At 45.2% G+C, this 18369-nt stretch overlaps 1 protein-coding gene across 25 annotated transcripts in view; it reads right to left on the reverse strand.

Moving 5' to 3' along the window:
* The window catches only part of Kalrn (kalirin RhoGEF kinase), a 592635-nt gene that overhangs the window by 225195 nt on the left and 349071 nt on the right, over positions 1-18369 (reverse strand). For all 25 annotated transcript variants that reach the window (XM_076942866.1, XM_076942849.1, XM_076942848.1 and 22 more), the window contains exons 18-23: positions 18169-18318; positions 15512-15626; positions 12238-12353; positions 11593-11715; positions 2416-2598; positions 1176-1294 (exon numbers count right to left, since the gene is read on the reverse strand). In XM_076942866.1, coding sequence (XP_076798981.1) covers positions 1176-1294; positions 2416-2598; positions 11593-11715; positions 12238-12353; positions 15512-15626; positions 18169-18318 — 806 coding nt within the window. The remainder of the gene's footprint in view (positions 1-1175; positions 1295-2415; positions 2599-11592; positions 11716-12237; positions 12354-15511; positions 15627-18168; positions 18319-18369) is intronic.

The following is an 18369-nucleotide window of genomic DNA, read 5'->3' on the forward strand; positions in this document are numbered from 1 at the left end:
GTTTTAACCTCTTGAGTTCTGGCATGTGTCACTGTATTCAGCTATGAGGCTTATTTGTTATGTAATTTTGGATACCTTCTTGTTCCTCACCTAAGTTTCGGTTTTCATATCCAATAATATTCCATAAACTTCTCTTAGTCAACTGTGGTATCTCTGTTACTCTGGAAACCAGAGTTCATATAAAAGAGTATAAAATACTCCTTATCACCCAAGAGTTTATAATCTGGCTAGTGAGATATGACCACAGAATAAGTAAAATTATCTATCAATCAATCAATTGATTGATCGATCGATCGATCGATCTGTAGAGATAGAGATAGATTCAGAAAGGAATGGAACAACGGCATCAGAGAATGTTGGTGAGGGCTCATGGAGGCATATGCTATGATCTGGATTTTAAAGAATCAATATGGTTCAAAGCAGGGAGAAAATGAAACCACACACACACACACACACACACACACACACACACCACACACACACACACACACACAAACAACCCAGAAAGAAGGAGAGAGGGAAGAAAAGAGTCAAACCAGGAGGGGAAGTGTCTGGGTTAGGAACACTGCATGAGCAACTGCATCTAACGTTCTTGCTGCCAGGGGAGTCAGGGACAGTAATCAGTCCCAAGTGTTACTTGAACAGGGAAGAAGTCTGAAATGAGGCCCACTTAGGTGGGGCCAAATATTGAGGAGTCTGATCTTTATTCAGAGGGCAGCACGAAGCTATTTGAAATTTGGAGCTGGTGAGAGATGTAAAAAGAAAACATGGTGTATGTGATGTCAGCTGTGAAGAGTCTGGATCTATTTGGTATATGCTGACTGCGGCATTTGGGGAGAGTTGCTTAGCTTCCCTAGGTCTGATTTCTGTTATGTGGAGTGGTTTGGTTTGGTTACTATTGAGCTTTGATACTGTGAAGTAAAATTTGATGGTCTGAGGAGTAGGTATGCCTTGAGAAGTCCCTGTCACATGAAGAGCAGTTGGATGCAGCAGAGAACGGAGAGGCTGAGAGGTCCCCAGTCAGCCTGTCTCCTCAGTGTCCACCCCAACACCTCCAGGTAGACCAGATGACTCATCAAGTTGTCACAAGGGATGAGTAGTAGCAGAAATTAAGGAAGATCCTGCTAGCTGCAGTGGGAGCCTCCCCTGTCCCCTGTCCCCCGTCCCCCACATACTCTTTCTTTCGAGCTGACTTCCGTTTCTCTTCATTGACCTCGTGGTTAGCATCCCGGAGCTTGACCTCCCGATCCGAAAGGCTTGCTGGGATGATGTCCAGCTCTAGGTCCTTGTTATCCTGCATGAGAAGTGTCACAGAGATCACCTTGGGGAAGCAGTAAAACAACCTCATGGAAGTGGGTGACAAGATGTGCAGTCCTTCAAGGTCTCTCCATAGGGTAATTCTGCCTTTCAAGTAAAAAAAAAAGGTGTAGAATGTTCTGGCCAAATAGTTAATGCTACTATCTGTGGCTACAGACACGTATCTGTTTTCCAGGCTTTTGGTCTTGATTAAATCTAAACATGAATCAGCCAGAATTGGTTCTTCATCAATAAATTAAATGGGAATCAGAAACATAGGAAAGTCCAAAAACATCTCATTTGCCAAGAAAAAATAAACTATTTTTATTTAAACAAGCAGTTTCCCTTGGAAACAGGAACAGAATTCCTGATCAGTGAGTGAGCCTTGTAAGCTCATCCCTGCTTGTTTAAGTCATCATTGGTGTTGCATATGAAGGACCCCACAGAAGAAAACTCGCTGGCTGGGGGAGACATAAGCCTTAAGGTCTAGTGGTTTGACTACTTTACTTGAGGCTGCTCTGCTTTGGAGCATGGGCCTGTTTAAAGACATAAGAGTGGGAAATCCTAGGATTAAATGCCAGGCTGGATTTAGCTTTTAATTCATAGGTTACCGACCTCTATTATTAAAAGGAGATTAAAAGCCGGTCTTCCTTTGCTTCATGGAACTTAGTACCTTCTTTTAGTTGAAATGTCAAACAGCCTTTATACACACTGTGACCCTTATTCCTGAAAACCATTCCTATACATGTGAGGGACTCTAATCATTGACTGATTAACATAATTGGTTAGATGCTAGTACTGATGAGACCAAAAGAAAGGGTTTACTCAACAGTTAACTACAGGGAAAGAAAAAAAAAAAAAAAACCCTCTGCTTCGTATTCATAGGCCTTGCTCCTGGCCCGCCAATTCTGAAGTACATTGAACATTAATCACGGTGGGGGAGGGGGGATGAATGGACCAGCATGTTCCCCTCCCCCAAAGCCTGCTAAAAATGCATGAGGTTTATGGGCTCTGCAGCTCAGAAGACTGCTTTGGAAACACACTCCCTCAATGGCGATGCAGCCAGTGGCTCTGAGGGGAGAAAGGAGGCAGCTCCTGTGGACAGCACTTCATACATACCTCCGTGTTGACTCCCAGGGCTTTCTCCAGGGAGTACCGGTACTTCCCCATCCTCAGGGAGAAATCTCGGTAGTGCTTGTCCACTGTGGTCACCCATTTTCGTATCTCTGTGGCATGGATGTGGCCCTTTTCCACAAAGCTGTCTGCTAGCTGAATCAGAAGCTTCACCTTTTCTTTCGTTTGCTGTCCCAAGAGATGGCCTAACATTAGTGGATTGCATTATTCTCAGCCCACTTTGCCCCAAACTCTCTGCTCTGCACAGTACTTCCCAGTGGATGCTAGGTTTGCATGGCAACTTTGTCACTCACCTTTCGGGTGGCCTAGAACAAATTATTAAAATCTGTGCACTGTTAGTTTCTTTACCCACAAAATAGGAATCATGATAGCTCTGTTTCATGAAGTTATTGAGAACATTAATGGGCCAGCAATGCCTACTGTCTAGAACATGCCCGGCATACAGTAGGTGCTTACTCCAGCCACTGTAAGAACCTTTGCTGTGGAACACTGTCTTCCAGGTGTGATATGGCCACAACTGTCAGCAGCTCTGATCACCTCGAAGAGAGCTGTGTAAATCTGGGCCTATTGACTTTCCATCACAGAGGAGAGGTAGAGCTTCTGAGGCCTAACCTTCCCAAGGATTTATAGACAGTTAAAGGTTATTAGGAGGGAAGTTCTCACAAGTCCATGGCAATTCCAAAAGATATATAAGCAATGAACAGTTTCTGGGGGCAGTGACACTTCCTTTAGTGGTACAGTGGCTTGTAACTTTCCCATGTTCCTGTAAGTAACCCCTGTAAGTTCCCAGTGAGTATAACTGCTTATTTGGTCTGTCATTGGTATCTTAACTAGGTAAGAGGCATTGTTCATGTCTGTAGAACATGCAGAAAGTTCACATAACTAATTAAGTCAGCAATGTTAGCCATTGTTATTAATGTGAGATCTCATATTAATAAATATAGTCATTTATTTATAGTGCATGCTATAATCATCTCATCATATATGAGATTCATGTGAGTTTTAAAACCTCTTTAAGAAGCAGAGGGGAGCAGAAGGGGAGTGGTATGGAGACCATTCCACCTGGGTATCCATTTCTTGTGCAGTCACCAAAGGTAGATGCTGATGTGGATGTCAGGAAGTGCATGCTGACAGGAGCCTGATATAGCTATCTCCTTAAAGGTCTGCCAGAGTCTGACATATTCAGAGGCGGATATTCACAGGTAACCATTGATCTAATCAAGGGGTTCCCAATGGAGGAGTTAGAGAGAAGATGGAAGCTTTAAGGGTTTGTGGTCCCATGAGGAGAGCAACAATACCAACCAACCAGAGCTCCCCAGGGTCTGAACCACCAGCCTGGGAGCACATAGGAAGGGACCCAAGACTCCAGCTATATATATAGGGGAGAATGGCCTTGCCAGGCATAGGTGGGAGAGGAGATCCTTGGTCCCATGAAGGCTGAACACCGAGTGAGGGGGGGAATTTGAGGGTGGGGAGGTGGGAGTTGGGAGTAGGTGGGAGTACATCCTTATAGAAGCAATAGGAGGGGGGGATGGGATGGGGGTTCCTGGGTGGGGGGAGATAAAGTAAGGGGATAAAATCTGAAATGTAAATATAATATCCAATTAAAAAAATATCCAAAACCAGAAAAAATAAAAGAAGCAGAGGGGGATGGAAGAGTCACTGTGAGCTGGATGTAAAAGTGCAAGGTTCAGCTTTTAGAGCTGGTCCAAAATCACACCATCAATAATGACAGCAGTGTTTGCCTTTGATCCTGTTCCTAGTTCCCACCCCTCTCTGTACCCAAGGCCAGCACTAAACACCTGTAAGCTTGCACAGGCTAGAATCTGATGAATCTGACTAGCAGATTTCTATCTGCTTTACTGAGATTTTTTTTGTCTTTCTGTCTATTCAAGGGAGATATTACAGGGCTAACCTGTCAAAAGTCTGACATGTGTTGGGTTAACTTCATTTGTAACAAATATATGTTCAGGATTTCCTCTGTCTACAGTTCTCTGTAGAGAGCTGTGGGTTGGGCTTCGGGGGTAAACAAAAGGAGAAATAAAAAATATTCATTTGCCCCTATGTAAAATCTCCAGAGGGGACAAGATTTTCATACAAAATAGTTGACGGCTTGGGGCATCATGTAATTGAATGTCAACGTGAGCAGTATGTTACAGCAGAGTGATTCTCCAGTGAGGAGATGGAGGCAGAGCTGTATGGGAAGGCAGGGACAGCAGGGAAGGCAGGGAAGGCAGGGAAGGCAGGGAAGGCAGGGAAGGAAGGCAGGGAAGGAAGGCAGGGAAGGAAGGCAGGGAAGGAAGGCAGGGAAGGAAGGCAGGGAAGGAAGGCAGGGAAGGAAGGCAGGGAAGGAAGGCAGGGAAGGAAGGCAGGGAAGGAAGGCAGGGAAGGAAGGCAGGGAAGGAAGGCAGGGAAGGAAGGCAGGGAAGGAAGGCAGGGAAGGAAGGCAGGGAAGGCAGGGAAGGCAGGGAAGGCAGGGAAGGCAGGGAAGGCAGGGAAGGCAGGGAAGGCAGGGAAGGCAGGGAAGGCAGGGAAGGCAGGGAAGGCAGGGAAGGCAGGGAAGGCAGGGAAGGCAGGGAAGGCCTGCTGGGTCAGGCACGGAAACGGAAGGATAAGGACAGCAAAGGCCTCCTCAACTTTTAGTATAGAAATATGGATTTTGAATTTATCAGAAATACCTGGGAAATCTTGAGGAAAAGGAAATAACATTTAAACAATATGCTATAAGGAAAATGTTCTTTTGAGAAGGGGGGGGGAAGTTTGAAAGATAGCACATCTTTCCCATCTTGTAAGATGCAGAGTGAAAAAGTTGATAACCCAGACACCATGGAAAAGAAACCTGGTGTCACAGGCACCACTGAGAAAGGTGACCCTAAGGTGAAAAAGCCTGAGAAGAGAAGCCTGGTCATGGTTAGGGAAACTGATAGGTACTACCCAGCTGCCGTGTGTTGCAGAAAGTTCCAGCATCAGAGGAAGTCCAAGACTGAAAAGTGGAAAAACAAAGTGAAGATTCTTGCCAGTGTCACAAAACTGTTCAGGGCTAACAAGAATGCTGGTGATCACAAAGCTAAGCTTTGCAGGTTGCACAGATATCATCCCACTGACGGTATGCATGAATCTGCTGAACCACAACAAAAGCCCTTTGGCCAGTGTGTGAGACAGGTACACCATCAGCATCCTGGGATCATCCTTACGGAATACCAGGGTATCAAGATGGCGGTTTTCCTTATGGAGCTGTAGTGGTTTGTTACTTGTAACTGGACCTCCTCCCTCAATCAAATTCCTCTGTGTAGAACACATCAGAACCCTGTCATTGTCACCTCCATAAGAATTAATATCAGCCATGTAAAATTCCCAAACACACTGATGTTACTTCAAGATGCAGCAGTGGCAGTCTCAGACACCTGGAAGGTGTGATCCTTACCACAGAAAGAGAAAGACGAGCTCACAGAACATCACAAGGTTGACATTCTCCTTGGCAAGTTTGCCAAGGATCAAAGCTATTCCTCAGTTCCTGAGCTACAGGCAATACGTTCTTTTCTGCTAACAAATGGAATCCACCCTGACAAATTAGTGGTCCAAACTTCTTACCAAGAATCTAAGCAAATAACTGATTTATTACAAGAAGACAGCAGGGCCATTCTTTACCCCACCATTCTAGTCTCTAACGGCCCTGACTACTCATGCACCCTTCTCCAGGCTCATCCATGGCCCTTCCTAAGAGAGTAATGCTGAAGGGAGAACAAAACACTCTCCCTGATGTATGGCCAGGGCACAACACAATTAGTCTCTCCTCTTTCAGCATGGTGGGCTGGCCAGGGGCTAGAGTCATGGGCTGGAAGGGCTTTGGAATGGAATAGAAGAGGTGGGTGTGAGGCTTGGAGGAATATCCCTCCACCATGAATCGGCAATAGTAACCATGCCAGGAATGGACTAAGACAAGAAACCTGGGCTCCTGAAGACTTGCATCTCATTTTTCTCAGGGGTTTTATTTTTTCCTATGGGGAAAACTTTAAAAAAAATTTGTTATTTTCTTAAAAGTGGTTAATTTTCGTTCTGATAATCAAGAATCCCTTTTTATATAAAAGTCTTGGAAGTCACTATTCTCTGCTCCTGGTCAGGTGACTTGACTGAAGACGGTGTCCTCGGCCAGACAGTGGCTGGTCTGCTAGTGGAACCTGGATCAGAAGGCATTGAAGCTGACTGGGATCAATAAGGAGAAAGCCTGTGATTGAGGTTCTGACTGAGATTTCCCTATGTCCTCACAGAGACCAGGAGTGAACAGTCAACAAACAGTGTGGTCAAGCTCTGTGGGGAGCCAACAGAAGGTGGCTATCATCCTTGCAGCCATCTTGAGCCATATGCCCTGACAAGAGACTTGATTACGATAGCCTACAACAGCTGAGCACACTCTGATAACACCTTGTTTTAGATACCCAGGATCTTCCCTTGGGTGTGTGAGACTTAAAGCTGTGATTTAGAGCTGAGATTTAAGGGCATGACTTAGAGATCAGATTTAGAGACAAGCCCTAAGGGCATGACTTAAAGGTGTGACTTAGAAGTGAGACATATAAAAGGCAAGAGGCAGACAGAAGAGTTCAGTACAACTTGGAACTAGGAATTAGGTTAGACAGTACAACTTGGAGAGGGAATTAGGCATTGAGGAAGAAGACACTTGGACTAGAGAACTCGGAAGAAGAATGATTATTAAGTATTAGGCACCTAGCACTTGGAAGAAGTAACTTGGAACTTGGAGGCACTAGGGACTAGGAACTAGGGAGTAGGAACTCAAGACTTGAGACTTGGACTAGGAAGAGAGACTAAAGAATAAACCGGATTGAATTACACTGTTTGGTCTCCATTCCTCCCGTCCATCCTCACTCTCTCTGTTGCTGAACCCCGACCTGTGGACTGGAGCTGCTTGGGGCGGTGCGGGCTAACAAGTTAGTCCCCAAGGCTTTTGGCAGTGTGGGTCCCAGCATTGACAGAACGGTCCGAGACATTTTGGCCCTCAAGTGTGGGGCAGCTCGGGCCGCAACAAAGCTCTATGACCCCTGGCCCTGCCTGTCTTTGCAGGAGCCATCTCTGAGGCTCTCCACTGCTGAGCCACAGCCGTGCTGAATGTCATCCCCATGCATGGTGGGAATAGCACCTGTGCATCCTATCCTCAGGCAGGTAGCCCTCCCTGAAGACAGGTGGGTATAGTCCCACAGTTCCATGGACAGGGCTCTATTTCAGCATGTGTCATCTTCATGGGCCTGAAAGCCAAACCTTTCACGTTACTCATCTGTCCATCCTCACTAGCTACCTCAGTCTGGTGTTTTAGCTCTATCTTTAGCTTTAGCTCGCTGCTGGGTGAGCAAAGACCAATCAGCCCAATGGGGCACCAACCATGACCATGCCCCACCTCCTCCCAGGATACAATATGAATCCATGTGACCTGTCATCTTTTTGCCTGCAGCTGAAGAGATCAGAGGCTAAAACCTGTCTTATCAGGACAGCCTCTCAGTGTGGGTAATCACCTTTCAGGTGTCCTGGCTTTAAAAAAAAATGTCTGTTTAAAGCCCTCTTTAACCTTGGCAGCATGGTGACTCAGCTGAGGATGTTTCTCTGGTGATCTAAACTACAGAGACAGGGGTCAGGTGGGGGGTTGCAGAGTAGAGGAGAAAGGCAGGGACAGTAACAGTAGGAACACTCTGGAGCACTTTGGAGGCAGAAACAGAAGGACTACATGAGTGCCGAGGTTTGAGCAGTGTGGGTTGCACAGTAAACTCCCTCTCTCTGATGTTTCTTCACACAGACAGGAGCTTAGTGCTACTAAGTATATGGGGATGCTGGGAGCTGCACACACTGCAGGTAAGAGCTGCTTCAGAATTGGAAGTTCCTCAAAATTAAACAGAGAGGCACAGGATGGCCCAGCCATTGCGCTCCTATGTGTACATATAAGAGGACATGCTCACACAAAACTTGCATTATAGTTTTAACGTTATTCATAAAGCCTTCAAACTAAATATCAGTCATGTGATAAACAGGAAGTAAATATCATCAGATAAATGATAGAGCTAGATCCACATAATGAAATATTTAGTCATCAAAGGAGATGACAAGCTGACACATTAAAATACAGGTGAATACGAAAAATATTGCGCTAAGTGAAAGAAGCCAGACATGGAGGATTACATATCAAATGATTCTATTTGTATGAAATGTACAGCGTGGGCATATGCCTGAGGAGAGAAGGGAGGGAAGACTTACTCCTAATGTATATGGGGCTTCTGGAACTCAGCTGTGGCAATGATTATATGAGCTTCTGAATGCACTAAAAACCTCACTGTATTGTTAAAAAAAAAAGAAAAAAAAATCTAAAAACACTTTCTTTTTAGGAAAAAAACCCCAGAGTTCTGTTAGATGCTGAGAAGTTCAGCTTCCCTGTTATCAACTGCCTTTTCCCCTATAATTTTTGCAACAACAAAAAGTATCATTTGTATTCTTCTAACTAGATTGCCTATAGTCGCACCACAATGTGCAATTGTGTGTTCTTATCTTCACCAAATCTGTCTCATTTTTATTCTTATGTTTGATGGCTTTTATATAAAATTGCCTTTCTATATTCAGTGTTTCTTCAGCTTGATCTCATCTTTGAAGCAGGGTATAATAATTCAGCATGACTCATTGTACTATGCAATTGTGAGGGCCACCATATTTCCTCTGTCACTCAAGGTCAGTTTGCTCTCCATACCAAGTTCACTTCACTGGTTATAGAGACTAGAAGCCAGAGCTGACTGGTTAAAAGCCTCTGGGGAGTTGGGCTGGGGTGGGGCAGGAGGCTTCAGTCAGAGGCTCCTCATCTGAGCTGAGGAATGGCCAGTAGATATTCTGACACCATTGACTCTGAGATGGAGACCATGCTATATGGGAACACAGTAACTACTTACAGACATAGCTCAGCTGGGCAGAAGACAGGAGACAGAGAGCCAAGCTAGAAAAGCCACATTAACAAAGACTTGAGTGTCATAGTTCTGAAATCTATCCAAGATTCCTAATGTTCATGCATCTTTGTGACCTCCCTTCCATACATTAGCTGTGCCTGGGGAATGCTGGCAAGGTGAACGAAGGTGGTTCTTGTCTTCAGGGATATTGTAGGAGATATCCCTGCAAGAGACTCCCTGAGATACTCAGGCTAATATAGGAGGTAGCCCTGCACAAAGACTCCTGGAGAAAACATGACTTGCACCAGCTCGCAGAAGGCTATACAGAAGAGGGCTGAGCACAGCAGGGGATGACACTGAGGTGTTCAGCAGGAAGACAGGATCATAGAAGAGGTGGCACTGGACTGGAAAGGTGGGCTCCTTTCTGAAGCACCAACTAGAAAGAAGGGACCCTGTTTTTAGTGGAAAAATTGTATGAGAATGGTAGTGAGGGAAAATTATATGATGGATCTCATGGAGGGTAAGAAAGCGCATCCACTTGGCTGAAGCCCAAGGTAGTGCAAAGGAACAAGGGACAAGGGAGCTGTGGTGTGGGAGGCGGGGGAGCCTGAACACACTGAAGACCATTAAAGTTCCTAAGCCATCCTTTAGAGATAAGAAGAGTGGAATAGATTAGAAGGAAGGAAAGGCCAGGAGAAAGCAACCTAATGAGGAGGCTGCTGTAGTTTACAGCAGAGATGATGGACAAAGCCATGAAGCAAATTGCAAAGGGTAAACTAACACGACCAAATTCTCTGCATTTCCACATTGTTTATAAACAGACTCTGCTCCCAAGGAGTTCCGGCTACTGCTGTCGTCCACCCACGCGGGTGGAGCTGATACCGTAAGCACCTCGTGTTGATGGTTCATTAATGACACCATGAGAGACCCACACTGGCAACCTCAAAATCCACTCATTTGGATTCATTTGGATTTGAGCAGGGTTCTGTTCTTCTGTAACATTCCTTGTGCCGTTTCTCTAGCTAGTGTTGAAATGAACCTCCTATCTGAACTCACAGCTCGTCATGGCAGCCAAGAGGTTCCAAAGCTCCCAATGATGCAAGGCTGCCTGCCCAATCCTCACTACATAGCACAGTCACAATGTGGACAAACAGTTTTAAATATTGGCTCAGGGAGCAGGCCAAGTTTGTTAAACTAAGCTAGAGGAACACGTGCTATGATACTGAAGGGGTCTCTGCAGAAGACAGGATTAGCTTGTTTTCCTCTTTGGCCCCCAAACAAACAGCTCTCACTCTGAAAAGAGCATCTTCTATGTGTGGAGGGCTCCCATAAAAAGCAGGCAGATATACAGGGTACTACAAAGAGAGGTCTATTACACATTAACTTCCCATTCATAACGAGGGCCCTTGCATCACATGCTGGCTGTGAAAACTGATTTTTTTTTTTTTAAATCAGCTTTTTTTCTGGTACAGCAAATCCTGCTACCTTAGTGTAACAAGCTTGTGAAGTATGTACACTTTGTTCCTTAGAGACCTAGCCTGGTCACTTGCACATCTGGGGACAAGTGGAAATAGGTCTGAAAGCTGGAAAGTCACTCGCTTTTGGAGCCTGTCCTTGGTGGCTTCCCAACACAGTTCTGAGGATGGTGACTTTTGCTTCCCTTACATGAAGGTGGCCAGAGCAGGGTGCTAACAGGATGATTCATGCTATGTGGCAGGCACCCCAACTTTTCCTCAGTTTCTGAGTTACTGTTCCATCCCGTAAGCTGTACCTCCCAAGACATTCCAACTTCAAGAATATAGATATAGGTAGAATTTAGATATGTCTAACCTGCAGTACTCAGGCCACATGCATTCCCAGAGAGACACGCATGTAGCCCCCCAATGCATTTGTAGATGACTACATGTCACAGTGTCAAGGGCTGGCCACTCCAGGAAGCTGTCCACAATGTATGCATAGTTTAACATGAGTGTGCCCTTTCACCTCTTATCAGCTCTGAGAAAACAAAGGAGACCCCAGAATCTGTAGCGTGATGATGAGACATATTAGTAACCGATGTCCTGTTTGGAGATGCAATTTGGGGTTCCAAAGGAGACAATCCCACACATGCTTTCCTTGTGCCACTTGGACTACACAGTTCTGAGCACAGAGCCCACTCTTGTTTTCATATGTAAAGTTTCCCACAGAGAGAAGCACTAGGAGGACTCAGGGAGAGGGAGGGGGCACTTCCTACCTTGGCAGGCACCCTGAATTCTCCGTACTCTTTCAGTAGCTCCTGAGTCTCCTCCGTGGTCTCTCCAGTGGAGGTATGTGTTGAGAGGTAATATTCTCCTGTTTCTTGGATCCAGTCTAGTGCCTGTGGGAGGAAACACCACCACTAGTCCCCAGAAGGCAGCTCTCAATGGGAAAACATGCCACATTGGGAGAAAGGCTTATGTTTGGGACCCAGGAAATGTGACAGGATGGTGAGTGTGTAGCTCTGAAGGAGTTTTGGTTTTTAGTTTTTTAACTTATGAAAGCTCTCCTTTGAGTTGGGACAGCTCACCCCAAAGCAGTAAACTGGGGGCTATCATATATCAGACTCAGTTTGCATTTTTGTATAAACTGGGGTCTATCACAGGTCAGACCCAGTAAGTAGAGTAGCTGTATATAAACTGGAGGTTATTATAGGTCAGACTCACAGAATACCCATGCAGCCCATCATATCTCCTGGTGTCAAACTCAGGATTGAATGCTAGAAAATCCAAATTATGAACAAGGGGAAACCTGTTCTCCCTTATCCTGTCACCTCTACCCCCTGACTTAACTCTGTCTGCTAGTGTGGTTCTCTACCTAGCCCTCAGCAGTAAGACAAAGCCAAGGGGAGTTCTGGACATACCTGCTTAGCACTGCGCTCAAACACCACATATTGCTGACACTGGTCTAACCGCCTCTTCTTCAAGGTCCAGAAGTGCAGGACACGATTCTCCCTCTGCAAGAGCTCACTCAGGATGGCTGTGGGTAAAGCGGGTGAATAGCATCATGGGAAGGCTCTAAGCAAAGTTCCAGCTACTTCAGTCCCACTACCAGGGGCACTGGAAAGCCTCCCTTTAGGACTAGTAAAGCACCAGAAGAAAGGGAAGGAAAGCTAGAGATAGATGCAACTCCCCAGAAGGGACCAGGAGGGGGAGAGCTTGGTAACGACCTGTGTCTGAGGATTCCATGGACTTACTACAGTGTCCCCAGGTTCTCTTCACAGCAGTCAGTCCTTATGGTAAGAGAGTTTGGAAAGAGGACTCCTGAGACAACAACTGACATAGCGTGTCTGGAGCCTCGCAAGCATGGGAGCCTTAGCGAGGACTCCTAGGCATTCCTGAGGAGCTTCTGGAGGAGAGGCAGGATATGGGTGGCAGTGAGAAGGCCGGGAAGATATTAGGGTGGCCCACAGAATGCGCTACAGTCTCAGCCCTGCACAGGAGTCAAACATAGGGCACTTTAACAACAGAGCCACCGTTAGAAGCTTCTGGGCACAGGGTGGGTGGAAGCTAGGTGGTAATATGGGCTACGTGTTGTCTTAGGCCCAAACTCCACACAGGTTTTAATCCTTAGGAAGGCTGAAAGCTCTTCTTACATCTCCCGAATGACACTATATTTAAGACTATATAGAAGGCATTTAGTATGACAAGGGAGCCGGGGGTTGGGGGGTGAGGTATCCAGTACATGTCATCTGTCTCCTCACTGCTCTTAACACTGTCTGGTGACCTCGATTGATTTCTTAAGTGTCTCAAGTAGTATGCTCTATGCTTGAAGCAAGCAAATTTGTCTATGTCTGCCTCTTGTTTTCTGCAAACTATTAAATATACAGTATTAAATGTGCTTGATAAAATATACAGTAACGAGGACATAGATAAACAAGTTTCCTAGGCATTATGTGTCGGGCACATTTTCATAATACTCATGTCGTGTGTATCGTGATGGCCCTCACTTTGCAGATGAAGAAACTGAGGGAAGACCTGAAACTTGTGCAGACTCATTCAGATAGGGAGGAGTAGAGTTTGGAGTTAAGCAGGATCCTTTGACCAGAGACCACATTCTTAGCTACTTTTGGTCTCCCAGGTCCCTGGGGGATGGAAAGTACGTATTATGAAATTTTATTGAGATGCCACAACCTGAAATTCATTGATGTTACTTATTCTTAGTTCCCCTCACTGCCCTGGGCCTGGAAGTTTGACTGTAAGGATAGACTCTGCCCACACCCCTTTAAGTTTGACTGTAAGGATGGACTCTGTCTATGCCCTTTTAAGTTTGACTGTAAGGATGGACTCTGTCTATGCCCTTTTAAGTTTGACTATAAGGATGGACTCTGTCTATGCCCTTTTAAGTTTGACTGTAAGGACGGACTCTGTCTATGCCCTTTTAAGTTTGACTGTAAGGATGGACTCTGCCCATGTCCCTTTAAGCTAAGGCACTCTGTCGGCCTCTGTGGCTCACTCACTATTCATGTATTCAGCATGGAAGTTTCCCCTCCTTCCCAGAGTGGTCAAGTGTACTTTCTCACTCTCAGACTGACCTCTGACCTCTGGCTCAGCCAAGTGACTTTCTCTGACAAAGAGACTGTTAGCTGATATAACACAAACAGGAGCTCGAATTGTGTCTGTAGACTTGACTTGTCCCTCGCTTCCTTATTGCATCATGGCAAGAACTCTTGGGTAGCAACTGTCCTTTGGACTCTGAGCTCAGAACAAACAGACGAGAACCTTAGCCAACATCTGGAGCCAACATCCAACAGCTGCATTGCTGAGCTTAGTCACAGCAGCTGACGGAATGTTGACGGCTGCAACATACTGTCACCTGGACAATAGATGCTCAGGGTGAGTGGCAGTGGTGGTTTTTGCTCGGCAATCTGCTCCCATATTAAAACCCAAATGTAAGAGCACTGGTTTTGGATCCAGGCAGCAGATGACAGACAGATAGCCTGTCTCGCCTCCAGTGTCTGCATCTACTGGGCAAGGATCAAAGAAGCTCGTTTCCATGTGTTTGTGTCCTGTGGTCGGGCTCTCTGCACACTGCACCTTTAGGAAATCAACATAACCAATCCAAATCATGGGAAGGTCTGGAGAGTTTCAGGTGCCACTATTCGCCCTCCCCTCCCCCCACCGCCTGGAGCTTGCACAGATGGAGGTGAATCCAGCATGCTCTGGGTGCCTGTCCCATACAGTGTGGATATGGATGTGGTCTCTCAGTGGTTGGCCTCGCCCAAGCTGCTATCTGCAGAAGTCAGAACATATGCTCTGACATGGAGTCAGCCACCCACAGGGCCTCACTCAAAGGCAAAATAACACACAGGGAAGGAGCTCTGTCTGGTTCCTCTTCCTGTTTAACTCTTTCTAGTGATTTGGATCATCCCAACTCTTGAGTTATCTGAGCAGGGAAGGGAACTCCACCCAAAGCAGTCCTCACTCTGACCATGGTGTCCCTAAGCCTGGCTCACCGTCATTCCAAGTCAGCTCGGGTCTTCTCCCTGGCCTTAGTCGCCAGGGCTGTGATTTTCTAACTGGACAAGAGGATTTGTATAACACTGGTTTCCTACACCAAGGCTAATCTCTGTATGGCAAGAGTGGACACTGAAAGATCAAAACGATAAATTAGGCCAATCTAATCAGACAATAAGCAATTTTAAAGGGTATATGCTGTTTTTCATGTACTCACAGACTTTATAGGATTCAGAGAGATAATAAAGATGACCTAGAATAGTAGTTATGTAAATTCTATCCGAATACAGAATGCAGGTTCTGACTCTGTAGTTCTGAGTGAGTCCAAAATTATATTTGTATTAGTGTCCAAGTGATACCAGTGTTGTGAACTGGACACCACGTTTTGAGTAGCAAATGTTTGGACAACCTTTCTATTAAGTAGTGTGGCCCAAGATTTAAATATAAACGAAAAAACAAAACAAAACAAAACTAAAAAAACAAAAATACCAAAAAAACTCAACAACTTGGGAAAATCTTTCAGTATGCTAAGAAACTGGATCACCAGGGCTGGTTTCACTCCACAGGAGACTGTTTCTTCTTAAGGGAGACCACCTGAGATCACCTGAGAACTAGATACACAGCCTGTTGCGAGGAGAGGCGGGGCCTGGCCACTGAAGTGAGCTGTGGCCTCTGACTTACCTTTTACTTGCTGCTCAGGTCCTCTGGTGTGGCTGGCAACACTGGGCATGCTCACATTGTTCCTGTGGATGTACTTGAGGAACACCTCGGCATTCCGCCGTGCCAGAGTGCAGGCCTAAGAGAAACGAAGATGTGAGGCCCTGTCTCCAGTCCACGGCACATGGAATTCAAGATGTGTGAAGAGCTGCCTTTTTAGAATGACTAAGGACTTGATGGTGATGGGGATACTGGAGGGATCCAGAGGGAGAGGAGTTCTGGAGGTCACTTCCGGTTCGCGGGACACTAATTCCAACTTACAAGGCTCCTACTCTGAGCTCCTTTAGCCAAGCGTTTTCTTTTCAGACAGAAATCAGAAAGCAGCGGATCCTTCACTAAGCTGATTGGGCATTGCTAATGTTCACGCCCAGGCTGGCTTTCTTCTGTCACAAGAATGTCTCTCATGTGACCACCGTTGAGAGCCCAGGGAAGAGAAACTCGCTTAGCGCAGCCCATCCAGCAAACACACTTGATAACCTAATTCTAAATCTAAGCTTAAGTTGCCAGCGATTTTCAGATTTGCTTGATTGCCAATCATGTTCCCCTTAGCTAAATAACACTAACAAGTACTCTCTTATTGGGAAATATCAACCTCCATAAGAGAGTCAGAGCCATTGAAGGCTCCCATCAGCAGGGGCTGGCAGAGAGGACAGGGCACATTCTCCTGATGACGCTTAGTGTCGAGGGCTGGGAAGAGCATCAGGAAAGAAGCCCTTCAAGCTAGAATCCAGATATGCTGACAGCATTTCTAATGTCTCTTAAACTCATATAATTTATGAATTTCTCTAAAAATCAGTTTTATCCATAGCTATAAAACTAGTATATACTTGTTTCCTAATTTTAAATTAATAAGTTAATAATATATTCAATTAATGACTAATAAACTAAATTATCTGTAGATCAAGTTAAATTTTAAAATCTTATATTTATCTTTTGATCATACAAATTATATAATTACAATGATTGCTATATAATAAATATAAATTTAAATTATATGCTTTTATGATTACATAAAAAGTAGCAACAAAGCTGCATCTGGTTAAAGCCAGTTAATGGGCTCAGGAACTCACAGGCCAAGACTAAGGACTCTAGATGAATCAATAAAGGATAAACAGAAAGCTGTATACCATTTGTTGGGCAGGGAATCCCACAGTTACGGGGAGTTTTTTCTCTATAGCTCTAGGAATATATGAAAAACGTCAGCCTAGATGGTTTTCTTTCTTCTTTAAAAGACTCATTTAATTTTATGAAGAAATAATCTTTACTTTTCTCTCTGCGTGCATAAGTGTGATGTATGTGTGGTGTACTGTGCAGGTGTGTGGGGTATACATGTCCATACCTGCATGTGAGGAGGCCAGAGGAGGAGGTTGGGTGTCCTGTTCAACCACTGTTAACCTTGCCTCTTGAGACATTATCTCTAAGAGAACCCGAGCTAGGCTGGCAGCCAGCAAGGCCCAGTGACCCTGATTCTCCGTCCTCCACAGCACTGGGGATATGTAGTGCATGAGGCCGTGACTGGCTCTCTACGTGATGCTGGGGATCCAAACTCAGGTCCTGATGCTTGCACAGCAGGTACTTCCCTGCCCAAAGACATTCCCAGTCCCGAGAAACACTTTCGTAACCCTACTTTAAATCCTTCCTATGCTCCTTCAATCATTTTCAATTTTGTTTTATAATAAACTTTTAAATTATTTTAAGCACTGTATGGGAAAATTTCTACTTATCTGTATTAGTTTAACCTGCTTATTTGTGGTTCTGACTGATACTTGTGACAACACCAGACAGTAGGAAGAAGCGTAGGTCTGTAAGGGGTAGGGGAGTCTTAAGAAAGGAGCAGAAAGATTTGGTGGTCAAGAGGAGAAGAAGTCTAATAAAAAAAAGGCAGCTAGTTATAGAAGGGTGACTTCAGTGGTCAGGGAACACAAATTCTCTTGGAGAAACCCCAGAGGAAGAACATGAAAGTTTTGGGGTGAGTGGAGCCTGAACTGGGAAGCCTGCTGCCAGGGGACTTTCAGAAGGACTTTCCTTGCTACTAAAAGCCCATATGGGCCAGGGCTGGTTTCCCTCCTTGAGACACTAGGGCCGTATCAGGAACCCCCCAGGAAATGTGTTTCTGCTTTCATACAGAAGAATAAACATTGTGATATTGTTAATTGAAAATTGCTAGATTGATAAATTGTATCTAATTCATCACCCTAAAATTTGCAATATCTACTAACAAAAGCTTCATTTTAATAACTTCAGAAGTAGGCTTAGACTGTTCAGCCAAAAGAACATTTTAGGGCTAAGGTTAGGGTTATTGATTAATGATAGAGTGTTAGCCAAACGGGCACGAGGCCCTGTGTTCAAACCCTAGCACTATAAAAGAAAACAAATTATTTTTTTTATAAACTGAATGTAAGTGAGTAAAAGCATGTGACCATAACCATGCGATCTTGGAGTATTCTAACACTGCAGTGGCAATAATAATGTATCCTATACCTGATGAAGCCAAAAGTGTATGGCTTTACACATTAACCAGGAGCTGTATCTTCAGACAGGCAAAGGGAAGCCTTGGTGAAGGTGGGGGAAAGGAGAGGGTGAGGCTGGAGTCTGGGACCTGTGTGGCATTGCATACTAACCTTCAGGAAGGCCTCCTTCTGCTCCAGATGCTTGCTGAGGAGTGGAATAACGTGGTCCATTTCCGCTGCCGGCCCCAGCTTGTCTCTCCCGCCACACCAGTCCTCGTCTCTCCGGTACTCTTGTTCTAAGCTCTCCAGAACACTGCACACCTGGGGAATCATGGAAGCAGAGGCTCGTTAAATGACCTGTTCAGTGGGTAC

This window comes from Arvicanthis niloticus, chromosome 12 (assembly GCF_011762505.2).
Source record: "Arvicanthis niloticus isolate mArvNil1 chromosome 12, mArvNil1.pat.X, whole genome shotgun sequence".
Lineage (NCBI taxonomy): Eukaryota > Metazoa > Chordata > Mammalia > Rodentia > Muridae > Arvicanthis > Arvicanthis niloticus.